Source organism: Ixodes scapularis, unplaced genomic scaffold, assembly GCF_016920785.2.
Source record: "Ixodes scapularis isolate PalLabHiFi unplaced genomic scaffold, ASM1692078v2 PGA_scaffold1__304_contigs__length_218370807, whole genome shotgun sequence".
Classification (NCBI taxonomy): Eukaryota; Metazoa; Arthropoda; class Arachnida; order Ixodida; family Ixodidae; genus Ixodes; species Ixodes scapularis.
Window position 1 is genome coordinate 13,009,294 of NW_024609846.1, and position 17,615 is coordinate 13,026,908.

Consider the following 17,615-nt stretch of genomic DNA (forward strand, 5'->3'; position numbering starts at 1 on the left):
CTCGTTTTATGGTCCATTTAATGTAAACCGGAGGATAGGCGGTATTCTCTGGCCGCCATATTTGAGGGCATTGTTTAGAGCGCGTACTCGGAAGGAGCTCACATTAATAGGCTGCTAAGACAGGCAGCCTCGACGGCGTGGAATGCATTTTGCAAAAGAACTATGGAAGCTCGCCATCAGCACGCGCCTGGCAGTCGCGCACAGAGCTATGGCCGCCAGTGAATGCTCCCTATTCACAGTGGCTCGCTAGAGGCGATTTTATTTTGCTCACTATGGGCAGTGCACGTGCTACCCGCGCGGTTACGTTTTAATTTACATAGTACAGAAAAGATTGGCATTGCACATGCTTTCACCAGCAGAGGAAGTAGAACTATCCTCACTCTGGGTTGCGAAAAATGTCCACCAGGTGGCGATACTCAAACTTCTCGCTACGTCGCGAATAATCATAATCCGGGAACGCTCGTTGAGTTTGTTGAGTTTCCGTGTTCAGGACGAATCTCGAAACCCTTGTCGCAGGGTATGGAACTACGCCGAGGACCGCCTTGGTGCTCACCCAATCAGAAACATGGCGAGGGACACACGCCTGGGGATGGTCTGCGTCTTGGGAGTCGCCGCCACCGTCATCCTGCTCGGCATCGCAGCCACCGCCCGTGAGTGCGGGCCAGACATGTACACGTGACTCAAACAAAGTAGCCATATATGTTTGCACGTAAGGCATTTTGGGGCGCCGCACGGCTTGAAACCTCACTTCGGTTCACCAGCTCGACGGGACGTAGCGAGGACGAGAGGGAATGGGAATCGTGACGTGACTCTTCTCGTCAGCCTCGTCGGCAGTGTTTCAATCGCGCACTTATTTTCCAGAAATACGGCGATCCCTTAGAGGTATCGCTGTATGAGTGATTTTTTGGGGGTTTTGCAGCGTCCCGCCTGTCCGTCGAGCCTTGTTTCGCGAGCTCGAAATTTCGGTTCAGTATCTCGTTAACGCCGGTGAGACATTGTTTAAGCTACGCTCACAATTTCCAGTGACTGAATTTTATATCGATGTTCAGAAATGGGATTTCATTTAGAGGCAATGCTGCAAGTAGATACAGCGTTTCTCCAATATAACACAACTTTAAAAAAAAAAAAAATTATTTTTTTTCTTTTTTTTTTTTTACAGTGGGCAGCTTTCCGTTGCAATCAGCCATGGTCGTCAAGTCTCCGGAGTTGAGTAAGGCACTAGATTAAATCAAATACATCTTTCTTTCTTTTTTTGTGTGTTTTTGTTTGGCAGGTCGGTTATTGGTCGGATTTCGCCTAGCAGAAGATAGCTATGAAGCTTCGACCTAATCATTTTATGCAATCGACCATACGTTCCGATGATCCCACGTGTCTCTGGTGATGTTTCCTATCAGCCGTGTATGATCACAGAACCCACCGATCACATCGAGTTTGAGCCCATGTTTCCCACGTCACCGACAACTTAAGAAACGCAGGGTGTAGCCTACTATGTTCACACTTTCTGATTTTTAATTTATTCTTCGGCGTTCTCATTGGCTAACGCTGCAAACCCACTGAATGAGGAGCGATAGTAAAATGGCCGGGACTGACGACACCCTACGCTTCTTAAAATCCCAGTGGCTATGCGGAGTGCAAGTTGGTTTGCTTCTTTTGCAGGGGATGGTGACGTCAGAATGCAAAGTTCTGATTGGCTCTGAATGAAGGATAGTGGGTAGACCTCAAGGCTATTTGCTTTGAAGTCTACCCACTATCCGTCAATCAGAGCCAATCAGAGCTCGGCCTCGTTCTGACGTCATGACAACCCCTGCAAAAGAAGCAGACGAACTTGCGCTCCGCATAGCACACACGACCTGGCCCCTTCTATTTAGCAATTATAATTTAGCAGACAAGTGATTGCCGGTATTTTTCACTTTACCAACAGAACTAAGTGCATCTCATCAACAGTGCTTGCACGGTCGAATGTGTATACCTGGGAAACCAACTTTGGTAATGATGTACAGCTAGAGTTGCTATCAACTCAGATTTATCAAGTATCAAGATTTATCAATCATACAGTGTCCGTACGCTCTAAAAAGTCTCGAGCGCCATTTTCCCCGCAAAGTAATTGAGAGAGTCAAAAATTACGGGGATTGGTGCTCCCGAGTGCTTTGCAGGAAAGTAGACACCCCAATTTGTTTTTGTCTTTAGGAGTGTATGGGTAACCCTGAAGCGCAAAAGGGACTTTTGGTGCGTTTACACTTGCGGATTCGCGGGCGTTTCCGCGCTGGTGGAAAGTGGATTTTGGAGCCGGGTGGCAAAAGTGACTCGTCACCGTCGGAAAATCTGAATCAGTGCGGTACCCACATCCAGATTTTCCGCCAGCGACGAGTCGGTTTCACCACCCGGCACAGAAATCCACTTTCCGCCGCCTGCGCGGATCCGCCCACCGGTCGGCAAGTGTAAACGCGCCATTAGGCGGCTTTTTGCGTTTTGCTCGGTCGTGATATTGAAAACCTTCACAATTTTAATCCCAAGTTGTTGTACCAGATGAGCTCAATAAGCCATAATATCAGTTATGAGAGAAACGCGAGAGAAAATGACAACCACTTGTTCACTCTAAAAGCTGGTCGACACACTTGCGACTGCTTACGAAGCGAGAGGCTAAAAAAAGGTAATCAAGCGCCTTCTGGCTGCCTACGACCGTCTGCGGAGTAGTCGTAGGCAGTCATGAATGTGAGCACCAGCCTTAACTCTGTCGCATTCTGTAATATGGACACTGCTTGGAAATTTCCGATGACGTAATTGCACCTGAAATGCTTGTTGTAGTTGTTGTTGCTGTTGTGGTTGCAGTTGTTGTTGCTGTTTTATAGCGCAGCTCTTAGGCGCCCGTTTCCGGCTTGAGCGGCGTCGGCGTCGGCGTCGGCGTCGCCGTCGGCGTAACCAAGGTCACCCCAAGGTCACGTGACCCCCCAATGTGACCTCACGGGACCCGCGGAGGTCACGTGGTCCCTTCCCCGAGTTCCCGTGACCCCCCCCCCCCGAAGTCACGTGACACCCCCCGGGGTCACGTGACCCCCTCCCCCCAGGTCAGGTGACCGCCCTGGAGCATATTAAAGAATGAGGGGAGGAGGAGGAGAAGGAGGAGGAGGAAGAGGAGGGGTCTACCTTCCCCTCAGTACCCTTCCCTCCTCCTCCTCAAGAGCTGCACTCTAATTCGGCGTTACAGGGAGTTGTAAACGGCTTTCACTTTTTAAAAGGTACCCATTATATATTGCTATTTTTTAAAACAATTTCGTCTTTCAGATGAAACTGTTCGAAGAGGTAAGGTGCTTTTGGTTAGGACTACGAATGTCGTTTGAGACTTTCATGGGGATTCTGGTTTTAGAAGCAAAGAGCGACAGCCATTTGAAGATTGCTATAGGAAAGCCAGGTGAGACGGTTTTGATCACGCAACAGTTGTCGAATAACTCATACCTCAAAACCCAGAGCCATTTGGGCCAAGATGCGAATTGATGTTATCAAGGCTGGGGTGCCTGAAACGAGTCTCGTTAAAATAATGTTTTATTTAATGCTTCAAAATAAAAGCGCTCTTGAACACGTTTAGAATTCTGCAACTACATGACACCACAGGTTAGTTAGCTTAGCTAATTGTGATAGCAAGTGCTCTTGGAATCTAGCTACCATAAGGTCTATATAAAAAAATACTCACACCTTTTGATTATTATTTGGAAGTGCATAACGACGGAAGCACGATAGCTCCCACTTTCCTTGCTGGTCCATCTGACCAAAAAGGAGTCGATGATTGCGCTATGAATGTATTGCGGAGCTGCATGCATGTAGGCATTCTCGAGAGCGCAGGGTGGTACAAATTGCACTAATAATAGTGTCAAAAACAGATGAAAGGAAATGAGAAATTAGGCCTGTCTTTGTTTCTCAGTTGCCCGTGATACTCCTCTGAACGTTTATTGATCCGAAAGCACTAGCTATCCCATGGAGCGGAGCCAGCGGCTTCTGTAACCGCGAAAGAAAGGGACAGAAATTTCCGTTTTTTAATTAGCTGAGCGAAACGGCTCCAAGATAGCCCCTGGCGGCCGCTACACGAGAGCGCGCGCTCGGCCGCCGCTCGTTCTGTTTTTGTCCCTTGTCCGTATTCCCAGTCTCGGGTTTACAACTATATGCTCGTGTCACGCGTAGCGGGAAAGGAGTGGGGCTTTACTTACCGCGAGTTTTCGCACCCCTATTTTCCTCGAATCGGTCACAGAGGGCATAATCGCTGCCAATAAATTTCGCGAGTTCCTGACACCTGTATTGAAACTCATAAGAACCGAAATTTTCGGGTGCCTTTAAATTTCGCGAATTTCTCAATTCGCGAAATTTGCGATAACTAAGGGCTCGCGAACTTTAAGGGTTTTACGGTACTCGGACTATGAAAAGCCCTTTACAAAGCCACGCACTTAAGTCCACGGTTCTCGCAATGCTGCGCACATCCTTTGAAGTGGAGTATTGTTTGCTCTTTTGTGTGTTTAGATGTTTCGAGAAACCGAACAATAACCCCGAAGATAGTATAGCACTATAACGAGCAAGCGCCGACCGACGCGTTGAATTTGCCGCCCACATGGGGGAAGCTGGCGTCACAAAATGAGGTTTATCCAGAACGTGTTTCTCGGATTCTAGTTTATCATACAAACAGCGACGAACGGAAGTATAACTGGCCGTAGGAAAAGCGCTTAAGTGAGCCGGTCGCGAAACAGATATTAAGGATGTGGTGCAAACAGTGCAATACACTAGATCTCAGATAGTCAACTGAAAAAGGAAAGCCACTATACATGATTCACCGACATCTTACAAAACGCGGGGCATGTCTAGTTCAATGCACGTCGTCATCGCTCCGTAGCCTATACGATTGCGGCAACAGCAGGTACGAACACCAAGGAACGAAACACAACTCTAAAGGGCGAGATCATAATATGCCGCGATTTGTTTCTCTTCAGCTGTCAGTGGCCATAGATGGTCAATGAGTTCGATTACTCTTGTGGCAAATAGTTGAGGGTATAGTCACGGGGCGTTACTATAAACGATATCTGGAGCACGCGAGCTTCGTCACCCATCACTGCGGCTGAGACAGACGCGCGGCATGACCGTTGACAAAGCGGCATCTTGCGCCGCTCGCGGTTATGTCGTGCGCGTCCGACGGAAGCGAGTAAGAGGGACATTATCCCGAACACGAAAAGACACGCATGCGCAAAGCTTGGTCCTGGAGAGCGGCGGAGCGCCGTGAGGAGGCGCAGCGACGCATTTCGGCTCGTGCCTCCCGTGTCCCGCAAAATCGGGCAGCCGAATGTATCCATTCGCTGCCCGCGAATTATTATGAACTATAGAGGTGTGCCATAGTTTAAGTGCATCTTTTTTTCAGAAAATTGCATCGCTGCAACAAACCTAAGCAAGTGCACGAAAGGTTCCCACTACGCCTGCGTCATGGAAGGCGGAAGAGGCCAGTGCCTGCCATGGGACGGTCAGGATATCTGCATCGGCGGAAAACGCGCCAGGTTCACATCAGAGTCTCAGTGCCAAAAGGCCTGCTATGGTAAGACACGGGTGCGACGAAAAAGAAATGTGTTGTCGAAATTGCGATACGATAGTGAACTTTGCACCGCCTTGTACTGCGTAAACGTTTCTTTCATGAACTGCTTTCTTACTGCTGTGGAACTTCTATGAATATTTTTTATCAACGTTCATGAAGTCTCCTTTGGCCTTTAAAACCAGTTCACACCATTTTCTCATCTATCTACTTCCCGCGGACGGGCATCTTGTGACCGCCCAACGACTTCTGTTGTGACATTACTACAATATTGTTATAATAGTTTTATTTCAGACAAACTTGTGTCTAGGTGGCTGTGGCAAAAGAACACTCAAAGTCTTTTGACGTGGCCATCAACCCCCTTGCAACAATCAGCAGATACAAGATATAAAACACAAAACCTGACCGAGACATCGGAGAAAAAACATCGACACTGCGGCAAACGAACACTGTGGGAAAAAGACTACACGCCTTCTCACGTGGTTATGAGTTCTCCTACAGTAGTTTGCAGAAACAAAATACAAAACACATATTGAACTTGGTAACTGTATTTGCCGTTCAGGAGCTAATATATCCCATCCTTTGGGCGCAAGACTTTATGCGTGCATAATTGAGGTAGGTATATGTATGAGGGATGCGTGCAGCCTGCTTCGTTGGTTGCAGCGCACGGTCTGAGACGAAAAGTGTGGAAAATTCGCTCGGAAAGTGTGTCATATTCTAACAAATTTCGCTAGTGACAGCCATTTTAAGTATTCGATTCGGCTGCGATGCCAAATGGTGTAACCATAGCCACCACCGCTGACGCTAGGACGTGACCGAATGCCACACTGCCCCACTCGGCGCTATGCGGCGCAGTTTTTGTTCACGTGTGTTTCGCGCTTACACCTCCGATTCGGCAGGTGACCCGCCACTGGTTTCGACGTGTGCGGCCGAGCTGAAGGTGTGTCCTTGCGGAGACCATTCCAGAAAGCTGGGCTGGATCTGGACGCAGGACTCCAAGTGCGCCAGCGTGCCTACCCAGGTCTGCGTCAGCGAGGGATTTCGGACCAAGCGAGCCTGCATCGCAACCTGCGTCCCAGGTACCTCATTCATATTCAGCTGGTTTTGCGTTCCTCGTCTTGAACGTGGACACTTTCTCGCGACGCTAAGGCACAATACGTGTGTGTGATGTCTCAAGACATGTACAAGCAACTAGGAGCATGTATAGCGATGGAACCTCGCAAGACCTCCACCACATTATGTGAGGAAGGCAGAGGCTCCATGAATATGGCCGTGGGAATGTTGAGGATGCGCCAAATAAACACCGCCACTCACCAGCCACGGCATTGAATCTTTCACAGGACCAACCAGGGACAGTATCATCATTACGAGTTATGGTCGATTGACACACTTGCGTAGAGTCCGGTCGAGTGCAACTGCAGTGGCCTGCGACGCAGCTGTTGCATAGCAACCGGTGCGTCGCAAGCCGTTGCTGTCGCACTCGACGAACTCCACCCAAGTGCGTGAACCAACCTTTTTATATGACGCCAGAGCGACGTGTGCCTTGGCAGCGGACTATTTGCGCATCGCGGAGGGACAGTGCCTGGTGGTAATGAGGGTGTGGGAGGAGCTTCTGGCGCATCTTAAGAACTCAGGGCGTGGCTTGTCAAGCTCACGCTTCGTGCTGCGTGATTCGCTTTTCGCCGTTCTTACCAGCTAATGCAGCTACATCATCGGTTGTGGAGTGATAACAAGATGCGGGCCATTGCCACACCCTGCATTTCTTAGGCTGTCATTGACTATACGGCGAGAAAGTGGTCCAAATTGCGTCTTTGGCTCATGGGAACGCAGGGAGGTGCTCGCCGTTCTAAGAGCGACATTTAGAAGGTGCAGGGAACCCGCGATAACAAGGCAGCCAAGTGCGTACCACCATTGTTCGGGTCGAAGGGGGGGGGGGGGGGGGGGCAGAAGGACGTGAGCGCCGTTTGGGGATACACAAACGCGCGAGGTGCACCAAGAGCAGACGAACTTGCACGCAATATCGCCTCAACCATGCTTATGTTTCGAACTTAACCGCGCTGCCCAGACGGGCCGCGGGAGTTATTGGAGATGGTGATGGTGGCGTGATGGCGACGTCAAAGACCCCATCATAATACTAAAATCAGTGATTCGCAAGCCAAAGTTAACAAAACGCGTAATGACTGTATAGGTTCCTCGATACTTGTATATGTGTCTCCATGAATATCCCAGTTATGCGCCAGGTAAATCGTACTTAAGTCATTCTAGACATATTGTTTCCTACACTCTAAGAAATGCCTTCGTGTCTAGTTACCCGTAAAACACTCAAAGAGGCAATCTCTGCGATCTACGAAATCAGCTCAGCGAATGATGAGGCGGAACATCTGTTTAGACCTCAAAATTAAGTCTTCGCTGTGGCATTACGCAATGCAAGCCTGACGCTTTGCGTTGCGTAATGCCACATTGCAGACTTTAATTTTAGGTCTAAACAGATGTTGCACCTCATCATTCGCTTAACTGATTTCGTAGATCGCAGAGATTGCCTCTTTGGGTGTTTTGCGGGTAAGTAGATGTGCAGGCATTTCTTAGAGTGTAGGGTCTAACACATTTTTGAAATGCCAATGGAAGGAAACGAACTCCAATGTGACGTCCGCTCGGTGAAGCTGTGGATAATTGCATTCACGCCTTAACCTGGGAGCAAGAATGACTGGCAAAATCGTGTTTTGTGTTTTTTCGACCCAAGCGTTCGGTCTCAGGTGTGGCTGAACGCATTACCCGCACGCCAGCGCAACTCTGGATCTACATGACGACAAGAAAAAACGGCCCGCTGCCAATTTTAAGCTTCACGGAGCAATTTCTATAAGTAAAATAAGAGGTTCATGTATCAAAAACATTTATAGTCAGTAGTATAAGTCAACATTATCTCCAACGTTTTCCGCTGAGAACATATTGCACGTCTTTAAATACCTTACGTCACATTCCCCTTGGAGATATTTAGCATAGCGGTACCCCAAGCTACCGCCTGGAGCGGCATGACGTGAAGAAGCTTGCACCGCGAATTCGAACATCTATTTTCAGCGCACATCAGGAACATTTCCGTACCCGCAGTAACCCGCAGTAACGTTCTGCTAAACCTCTTCAATAGACCATACTAGAAATATGTGGCTCCCCAGCCGGCTGCTCGAACCATTATGACGATGCAATGTACGGCGCAGGAAAGACTACCCAGAAATAAAATACGAAGTACATGAAATAATTAAGGGTTGCTGCGCAGGCAAGCTGGTGAACGATCCATAGTGAGAAATAAAAAACAAACTTTGAAACTTGTCCTATTTTTTTCCTCATCGCAGGTTTTTTTTATTATTATTTATTTATTTTTACTACGAAGTTTATGTTCGTTTAGCATTGTGTAATTTCAGAACGCAAAGGCACAGTAAAGAAACAAACCAAGACAGGTGATGGCCTTTTTTGCGTTCATTTTATTCCTCGAGGTTCCTGAACTCTCAATGCTCAGAGAAAACGGATTGTGCAGCGTTCAGAATATATACGAAGCGTCCGAGTACGCTCGAGGGCACGTTGCGAAATCCCCACAACTCCTCTTGCAGCTGAGTGCGATGCGGAAGAGACGCATGGTCTCCTGCAACTTTCCGAAAAGTCTTATATGGACTGTTAGTACACCTTTTACCTCGGATTCCGGGCCGTGCGCGGCCATGCTCAATCCGTACTCAAAGTTCCGGTCCAAGCTCTCTTTATACTTCATTTTACCCCGTCGTACCGTATCCAAAGCTGAAGCCGATGAAGTCACTCAAGCAGCGCCAAAGGTAAATCATTACGGCGCTCGGCCGCTTAATAAAAATTACATAAGAGAGTCCAGGTGTAACATCAGAAAATCTGATGGTGTGTCCACCAGCCAGGCTTATCTAAACAGCATACCAACCTGGCGTGCCCATCAAAGGGTCTGATGGCCACACCAGGTAGCCTGGTTGCCACACCAAGAAGACAAATGGCTACACCAGGCCAGCTTGAATTACTTATCTGTGGCCTCGCGTGCACAGCAGACGGCTTAATGTGCCCATCAGACTGATTGGTATAGTGATAGCAAACGCACCGTAACGAGCGCCATGACGATGCATTTTGTGCGCTGCTTGATGGATGCATCGAGTCGTAACGTTGTCTATGACCGGACTTTAATGTGGAACGGAGTACAGACACTTAAAGCCCCTGCTTACGATTTACAAAAACTAGCTAGTAACAATAGACCAACCACACCAGCCTCTTTCGATGCGCCGTCGCTGCCGCCATGCATCGCGAGAACTTTGATCGTTCTGCTTGAGCGATAACCCTGCTGCTTGCATCCGCGGGTAGAGCACGAGACGGCGCAAGCTCTTTCGTGCACTGTCGCATTCTTCCTGTAGACGACAGTTATATAAAGGCGCCACATATGTAAGGAACCCAATGGTCTCTATTAGGGGGCCGGATGGAGCATTGAGCAAAAAGGTGTGAAGCCACCGGAGCTAAGTGGCTTGTCCCGGAAGTGAGCGTCTCACGGGCTTTCTAACTCTTCCGAGTGTTGGTTTAAACAGAGTCCAAGGCGCTATGTTCTTTTTTTATCTTGAGAGCGCTTGCTCGTTGCACAGTAGCAGCACATGCAGACCCGAGAGGTCTCCTGAGAAGCCACTTCATGTGAGAACATTTTAAGAGTCTAGTTTATCAAGCGTGGTGTCCCACGCTCAGATGACTCGTTCCCATTATTCAAACTTATTTAAAAGTGCACGAAAGCAAGGACCAATACATCGACTGAATGCAATAAGAAGCCCAGCAGACGCCCGACCTCCGGGACGATCACCGAGCTTCCGTTGGTTTCACTTGCGCGTGGAATGCTGATAAAGATTGTTCTGTTGGTTTAGGATCGGCGTTCCCTCGTACTCAACGCGATCCTAATGAGGCCTTTTTCCTTCCAGATGGCAAGAGGGACAGGCGGTGTTCCACCCACCGATCTCGCGAATGCATATGGCCGGACGACGCCCTATCCTTTTTCTACGACCCAGTAGACGAGACGTGCAAATTTTGGGACGCTTACCTGTGCCCCAGCTCGCTGACCACGTCGATGGAGGAGTGCAAAAAAACTTGCGCCTAACCGCATTTGTCACCTCACTGATTTTCTATTCTCACTAAAGCCGGGACATTAAAAAGCAAAGCACACCCAGATTATTCGTGTGGCCCAATAGACCATTCTCGAAGCATTTTTTATCCTTTGGCGGGTGAGGAGGGGGGTGGGGTCAAAATGCATGCGTATAATATAGGGTAAGCTGATGATCAGGTTACGTGCCGATACAATCACGGACTGGGTTAATTGGCAAAGTTTACCTACGGCGCGCACTTTTGAAAAGAGTCTCTTGACCCGGAGTATTTTACAATATTATCCAATTGTTTTAATTATAAGAGAAGCCGAAGTTGTTATGAGGGAAGGCATTAATTCTGCGAACGCAGTAACAGCTTTGCCCCCCCATACTCTTTGTAAGTCCATTCCTTGGGCTTGCTTTTCGTGGTGTCTTGTTGCGTAGGACGATTCTTCTTCGATCTTCTTCGTACCTTTGTTTGTTTTGTACACCGGAGCTGCCCTAAAGGTTGTCATATGAAGTTACTGCGTGATCATGTAGATGAAAAACGCGCTGCAAAGCAATCGTCGTCCTGCTCACTGCATGGCCGCGTTCAAAGAACGTGAGAGCTTTCATATTTTGACCTTGTTTGTTTTTAGCAAAAGATTAATGGCGATATTTTCTCACCATTATTATGACGTTCTTTTTTTACATATTTGAAGGAATTCATAGAGCTATAGACGTAGTAACAAATAAAAATATCAAATTCCCCCTTACTTTTTATTAGTCAATACCAAGATTCTCAGCTTGTTTTCTGAAGATGCTTCATAACTGTATCATTAAAATGTATTTATTTGAGTAATTATTTATTTATTCATTTACCAATACTGCTCATCTCATCTTGGGGAGCATGGCAAAGTGGAAAATCGTGGAAATACAAAGCAACACAAGTACAAGGTATTCGGAAGACAACGCGGTAACAGATGCACTTACATAAACTTGATTCGTAACATTGTAAGAAAACAAAAATACTAGAGAGTTTTAGTAGATCGTTCCGATACCTCCGATAGCCCCGATAACGATACTATGCATGCACAAGGGAGGCGGCGGCGGAGTATCGGGTATCGCTATCGGAGTGATGGGAACGATCTACTAAAACTCTCTATTATTAAGACACGGTTATGGTGGCTATTAGCGGCGAGATGTTTCGGTGGCGCCCTCGCTTGGTTACCTTCGTGACGTCATTGCCTTGTGAACAACAAGTTCGATGGTGTTTGTAATGGGCACGGTGGAAGCCTAAAATCATAGCGCTCTCAAAGCAGCACTGCCAACATCGTCAAAATTGAAGTTCTAATACCCCTGTTACACGGGCACACTTAACCGCGGCTAACTCAGCTTTAACTGCGGTTACGTGGCAGCACATATGCCGCACTATACCCTCGGACAGCTATTTCGAAAGAAGTGAAGAGAGCGCGTGCACTGCTTTGGTGGGTGCTCAAGATGCCCAAGCGCACGTTCGCCCATAGCTCTGACTGCATCACCGCGGAATGTTGTCGGCAAGTATTGTGCGCTAATTGCGGTTTAGCGTAACTGCAGTTAAGTGTGCCCGTGTAATGCCTGATTCACATAATGCGAATTTGCCTGCGATTTCGCAATTGCGACGTCGTTCCTGCGGCGCAACGCAGTTGCGGTGCGAATTCGACTAAATCGCAACTCCGTATTTTGCCAAACTTTCCTTGCGAACGGCCGCACTCGCGAAGGGGACGGACAGCCAATCAAACGCGGCTTGTGAGAGACGTCACGGTGGTCATAGCAACGTGGGAATCAAAAATGCGAAAAATGCGTCACCTACGTCGTCGTCTTTGAAATTCGCTGCGGGGGTGGGGCGGCGAATGTGCTTCTTCCATGTGAATATTTTTTGCCGGGGGATGTAAGCTTCAGTTCGGCATTAAAACGAACTGGCGTTTGCGTACCACGCGAGGGTTGTGATTGCTTCCTTTGTAAAATTGCAGGCGATAACAATTGACGCTTCTGTTCGATCACTTTGCGTAAGGGACTCGTGGCATAGTAGAAATATCCTTTCTTGAAATCTGCTTGCAGATGACGCAAAGGTCTGTCTAGAATTCGAGAAATGCTGAACAGCACCTTGTTATTAAAGCCATTTGATAAAAATCGAGCTTCACATTTTTACGAAGTGCCAACAACTATTGTTATGTAAACGCGCTGGACGCGTGCTACGCGAGTGACACGCGTGTAAAATGGCTTTAATTACAAGGTGCCAATCAGCGATTCTCGGCTTCTGGACAGACCTTCGTGTCAGATCTGCAAAGAGATTTCGAGGAAGGGTCTTTCTACTATTCAATGAGTCCCCTACGCAAATGTCACACGTGCCACGCGTGACATTTGTCATTGAAATCCTGTGACAATTTGGTTTCGTGCACAGTTTGCGATTATTTCACCAACATGATTGTTTTGGATTTTTTTTGCATCTGGAAACCTGTGGGTTTTTTTTTAATTTATGTCGTTTCCTTTATCTTCAGTGCTTTTGTCATGTTCGCAATCGCTAATATTGTTTTGAATTAAAAAAAGCTAAACATTTACGTAAGCTTGTTCATGCTGACCTACAGTGAGGAAGTATAGAATGTTTTGCACGTTCACACACACACACGTTGTGTGTGTGGTCCAGCGTGTCGTTCATTTCATGAAAATCGGCCGATAAAACGCATTCTGTGTTAAGTAAACACCCGATTGGGCACCGTAGGTTTAACGAAAACAGTAGAATAGCACCTCACCCTGGGGGGAATCAGCCGGTACTGTGTCGATCTACTTTGGGCTATACCTGCCACAAAAAGTGTCCGCCAGTTGGTCCGTAAAAGAGGCAAAGACCACAACCATTTTCTACAAAAAAATTGACTGATTTGCAGGCAACAGGTCCGGGGTGGAAATGAACTAGGGAGGTGACATGAGGCAGGGGTGATCCAGGAATAAATTTTTTATTACTCACTTTAAATGTTGAAAGATAACAGCTAACAAAAGACAAAAGAAAGTTGCAATTAGAAAAGAAAAAAATAATGTGCAGGCTCACCTTTTTGGCAGACATCAAATATGAACAAATGGGAACATAACACGTTGCTGGACTTATGGGGTGCACCGGCGCCAAAAGGCAAAGATTTGCATTGTGCGCCGGTGCTGCAAGGCCGCCCACTCATCAACACACGCCGCCGACGATCCGAGTACCCCTTGTCAATGGCCAGACGAAATCGACCCCTACGTGACCCGGAAGCTAGAACGCAAGGCACGACGAGAAGGAAACTCGCCGTGCCTTGTCTTATAGTTTCGTCGTAACCACATAACCCCCTACAGCCCACTCCACACTGCAGAGAAGGCAGATGCTACGCTTCTTCGGCGTGTACAAACACACTCCCTCTCAACACTACACTACCTCAAGCACGTTGCAGATCTACCTGAACCACCTAAATGCACATACTTCGGAGACTACTCAAATAACTCTCACACACCAAGTTAAAGGGAAGCTGAAGCGGTTTTGTATTTGAGGAAACACTTATAAATCGTCTTCATTTCACCTCCAGGATCTCGAATATCGAAATTATTTATTTTATAATTTGGTGCATGGAGGTTGCAGAAAATCATTTTCAAAGTACCGCCGAAGGCCCACCTTCCAGGAGCGCGACGTCACAAAAGGAGTTTTTGGAATCTTCCTTCCAGCAGCGTCCATCAAAGCTATGCATGCGTACTCTTGCTAATTTTTTTTAAGAAGGGCAGAAAAAGATGTTAACACTTGTGCCAGTACGGGGGAATACACCTGGCAAGCTAGGGATTGCATGCGAGGCCCTCGAGCGACTGGAGCTTTGCAGCCGAAAGGCCCTCTTATGACGCCACGACGGGTCGGTTTTTTTTTTTTTGTTTTTTGTTTTCTCGCGTTTAGTTACATCTTCGGGGAAAACTAACGCGATATTCATATCCACAAGATAAAACTACGCTAGAATCAAGCTCTATCTCATTTTTTTTAAAGAAGTGTTCCGGCTTCCCTTTAAGGACTGCGCCTCAGTTCAGGATCTTGCACAACGTACACTGAGAACACTCGTCCGACTTATCCAACCAAGGATCTGAGAGGACTGGGTCACTCCTCCACGGGCGGCAGAGTATAAATTACGTCCACTCCTAGTTAAGCACATTAAGACCGTACATGAACAGGGAGAGTCCCTAATTTCATCCCTCTCCAGTAGCACCGGTCTTGGTACAATACAGATGTTTCACTTTCTCTGTTCAAAGTCCTAGTGGGCCTCACACAAAAGCCGACTCACACCAGAGCGCCCGTTCAAAAATAGCTAACTCGCAGCGGCAGAATATTGTTGTAATGGTGGCCTCAGCTCCCTGTTCCACCGAAAATAGGTCAGACGATCCTCACCCACAAAAACTTGAAAACTTAGTGATTTGTCACCATACCACTGACACTACTTAGAATTTCAGTCCAGCGTGGTTCCTTTGCCATGACGTTGCAGCTTCCTTTACAAAGTACCTGCAGTGTAGGTCTCTCACTGCGGTGGCCACTGTGTTGCATTTTCGGGCAGATTGGTCGACGTGCCGCGATCTCAGCCTCAGTAGGTGGAGCAACGCGTTTGTCTGTTGAGAGACCTCCTTGCGCCACTGGCCATCAACGATGTTGCCGAAGTGGTCGACTTCAATCAGCATAGGCATTTAGCATGTGCAACTTGTCGTCTTGTAGGTAGTTGTGCAGTACACAAGCTGCGCGGGCGACTCCAGTGGCGTGGTCTGGGAGGAGGTCGATTGGCCTGCGGAAGATGCAAAATCTAGTAGCCAAAATTTCGAATGCGTTCTCGACGCGCCTTCTGGAAATGGGACAAAGACAACACTGTGATTTTTGTTATTATAGTGCAAGTGCAACAATTCTAAAGGTAACCTCGCTCCACACAGTCGATATTTGAATATTTTTAGATAATCGCTGAGGTATCAACCAGGACAGGGCCTCAGAAAGTCCGGCCTCAGTTGAAATGCCTCGTCTCCAACGAAGACGTACGCGGCGATAACATGGGAAGATGGCAGCAGATTTGGTGGTGGACAATTCAAGGCACCTTGACTGAGGCACTGCCCTATCCTTGATGCCTTGAAGACGAAACCATCACTTTGGTGACCATACGCTCCAGCGTCTGTGACCACAAACCTCGACTTGCTGTCCATGACGGCCATCAGCACTATAGAGTAGGTTACCCTGAAAAGCCGAATGTTACGTCACTTCATGCGCTCTTGCAAAACATCATATATGTTAAAGTAAATTTGTAGATCCATATACAGCACCTTGTAGTTATAGTACAGGCTTCCAGAATCGGCAAGGGCTTCGGTATGTACGTGTTTTTCGTCTACGGCCCCCACACAATGAGGAAAATTCCTCCCGGTCTCAAAGCCCTCGGCAATTTCTCCCAGTCTGTGATTCTTGATAGGAGCTAGAAGCACAGCACAAAGTTCACACATGGTTTTACGTTGTTATTTAAAAGCCGTTCATGTAATCTTACTTTACCTATAGTAATACTGGCAATAAATGCATCCTCAAATATGAGAAATACTTGTTAACGCGTAACGATTGCGAATACTTTAGTAAATGAATCTGGAAAGCTGTGTGTCTGTTTTTTTTCTCCCTCGCTCCGTTTTTTCTATGTTCAGCTGGAAACTATTAGAAGCATGTTTAACCAACTAGGCCAGCTCCAGGCACTCACAACTTACTTTTGGAAGCTATCATATTATGCCCAAATCAGGCCGGTGTCAGACTGCTTATACAAAAGACAAAAACCAGTCTGCAGACATCGATCGGACGCGACTCACTGACGCATCCGTGTTTCATAAGCCTCGTGCCAGGCTGCTCCTTTCATTGGTTGCCATGCGACATACAAAACAGGGATGCTGCGGTGCCTCGAATTCCTATTTGTCTGCAAACTGTATTCGTAGGATGCGTATTGTGTGACCCCGTCTTTCGAAGGTGGCGCAGTAATAGCATTGGGGCCCTCAACATCCTCAGGTCTGCAGCCCTCCCTTCCCAAGTTCGTCCCTATGATCATAAATCAATGGCTCTCTGTTGTGTAAACTTTTTGCGAAACCATTTTTGACAGTACAGCGTTCAACATGATTCATTTAGACATTTCGGCTGCGCATATAAACCCATGGAACCGCAGAATTTGCCTCAATGTTTGCGATCCCGTCTAGTTAGGAGCAGCTGCAAAGGACGAGTTTGCGGCAGTGATTTGTCCACCCGACTCCCATAATTATCTCCAGGTTGGGTGTGACACCCCCCCCCCCCCCCCCCCCCAAGGATGTCTTAAGCAATGTATATAAACTTAAGGCCAGCCCCTTCCAACACCCCTCTATTTATCTCCAGGTTGGGGGCGACACCCCCCAGAATTTTTTGACCAATGCATCTAGAGCTAAGGTCACCCCCTCCCAACAGCCCCCCCCCCCCCCCCCCCCCGAATAATTGCAACACACCCTGATTTAGAATTCTGGATGATTCCGTGGTTTGGTAGTGTGTGCAGAGAGTACACCGGGGACAGGGAGGGGGGGGGGGGGAGACTTGAATTCATCACTTTCCCAACACCACCACTGTGAGTCTTGGTGTTCGTAATGATTTACATCTTTAAAGGTGGTATTTAGTGGACGCCATATTGGCGCGCATTGTTCGCAGCTAGAGCTCAAAAAGAACTGCTACGTACTGCTGGCGAAGATAAACGATCTTGACGGTGTGAATTATGCATTGCAGAAGCGTTGTTCAAATTCACTAACAGCACGTGCTCTCAACAGCAACCAGCGCAAGCTATGGCCCCCAGTGAATACCACACGACTGGAATATCACCTCTATTTGAAGCATTCTTTTTATTACGAGACGCCAGCGACTCTTTCACAGTATGCATGCGACACTAAGGATATGGTTGGTT

General features: G+C 47.6%; 1 protein-coding gene across 1 annotated transcript; it reads left to right on the top strand.

The window, feature by feature from the left end:
* The first annotated feature begins 520 nt into the window (after positions 1–520).
* Positions 521–10,760, top strand: LOC121836074. The gene is made up of 5 exons (XM_042290767.1): positions 521–650; positions 1,160–1,210; positions 5,393–5,563; positions 6,457–6,636; positions 10,516–10,760. Exons 1-5 carry the CDS (start codon positions 566–568, stop codon positions 10,689–10,691), a joined length of 663 nt encoding a protein of 220 aa, XP_042146701.1. The 5' UTR covers positions 521–565; the 3' UTR covers positions 10,692–10,760.
* The last annotated feature ends 6,855 nt before the right edge of the window (positions 10,761–17,615 follow it).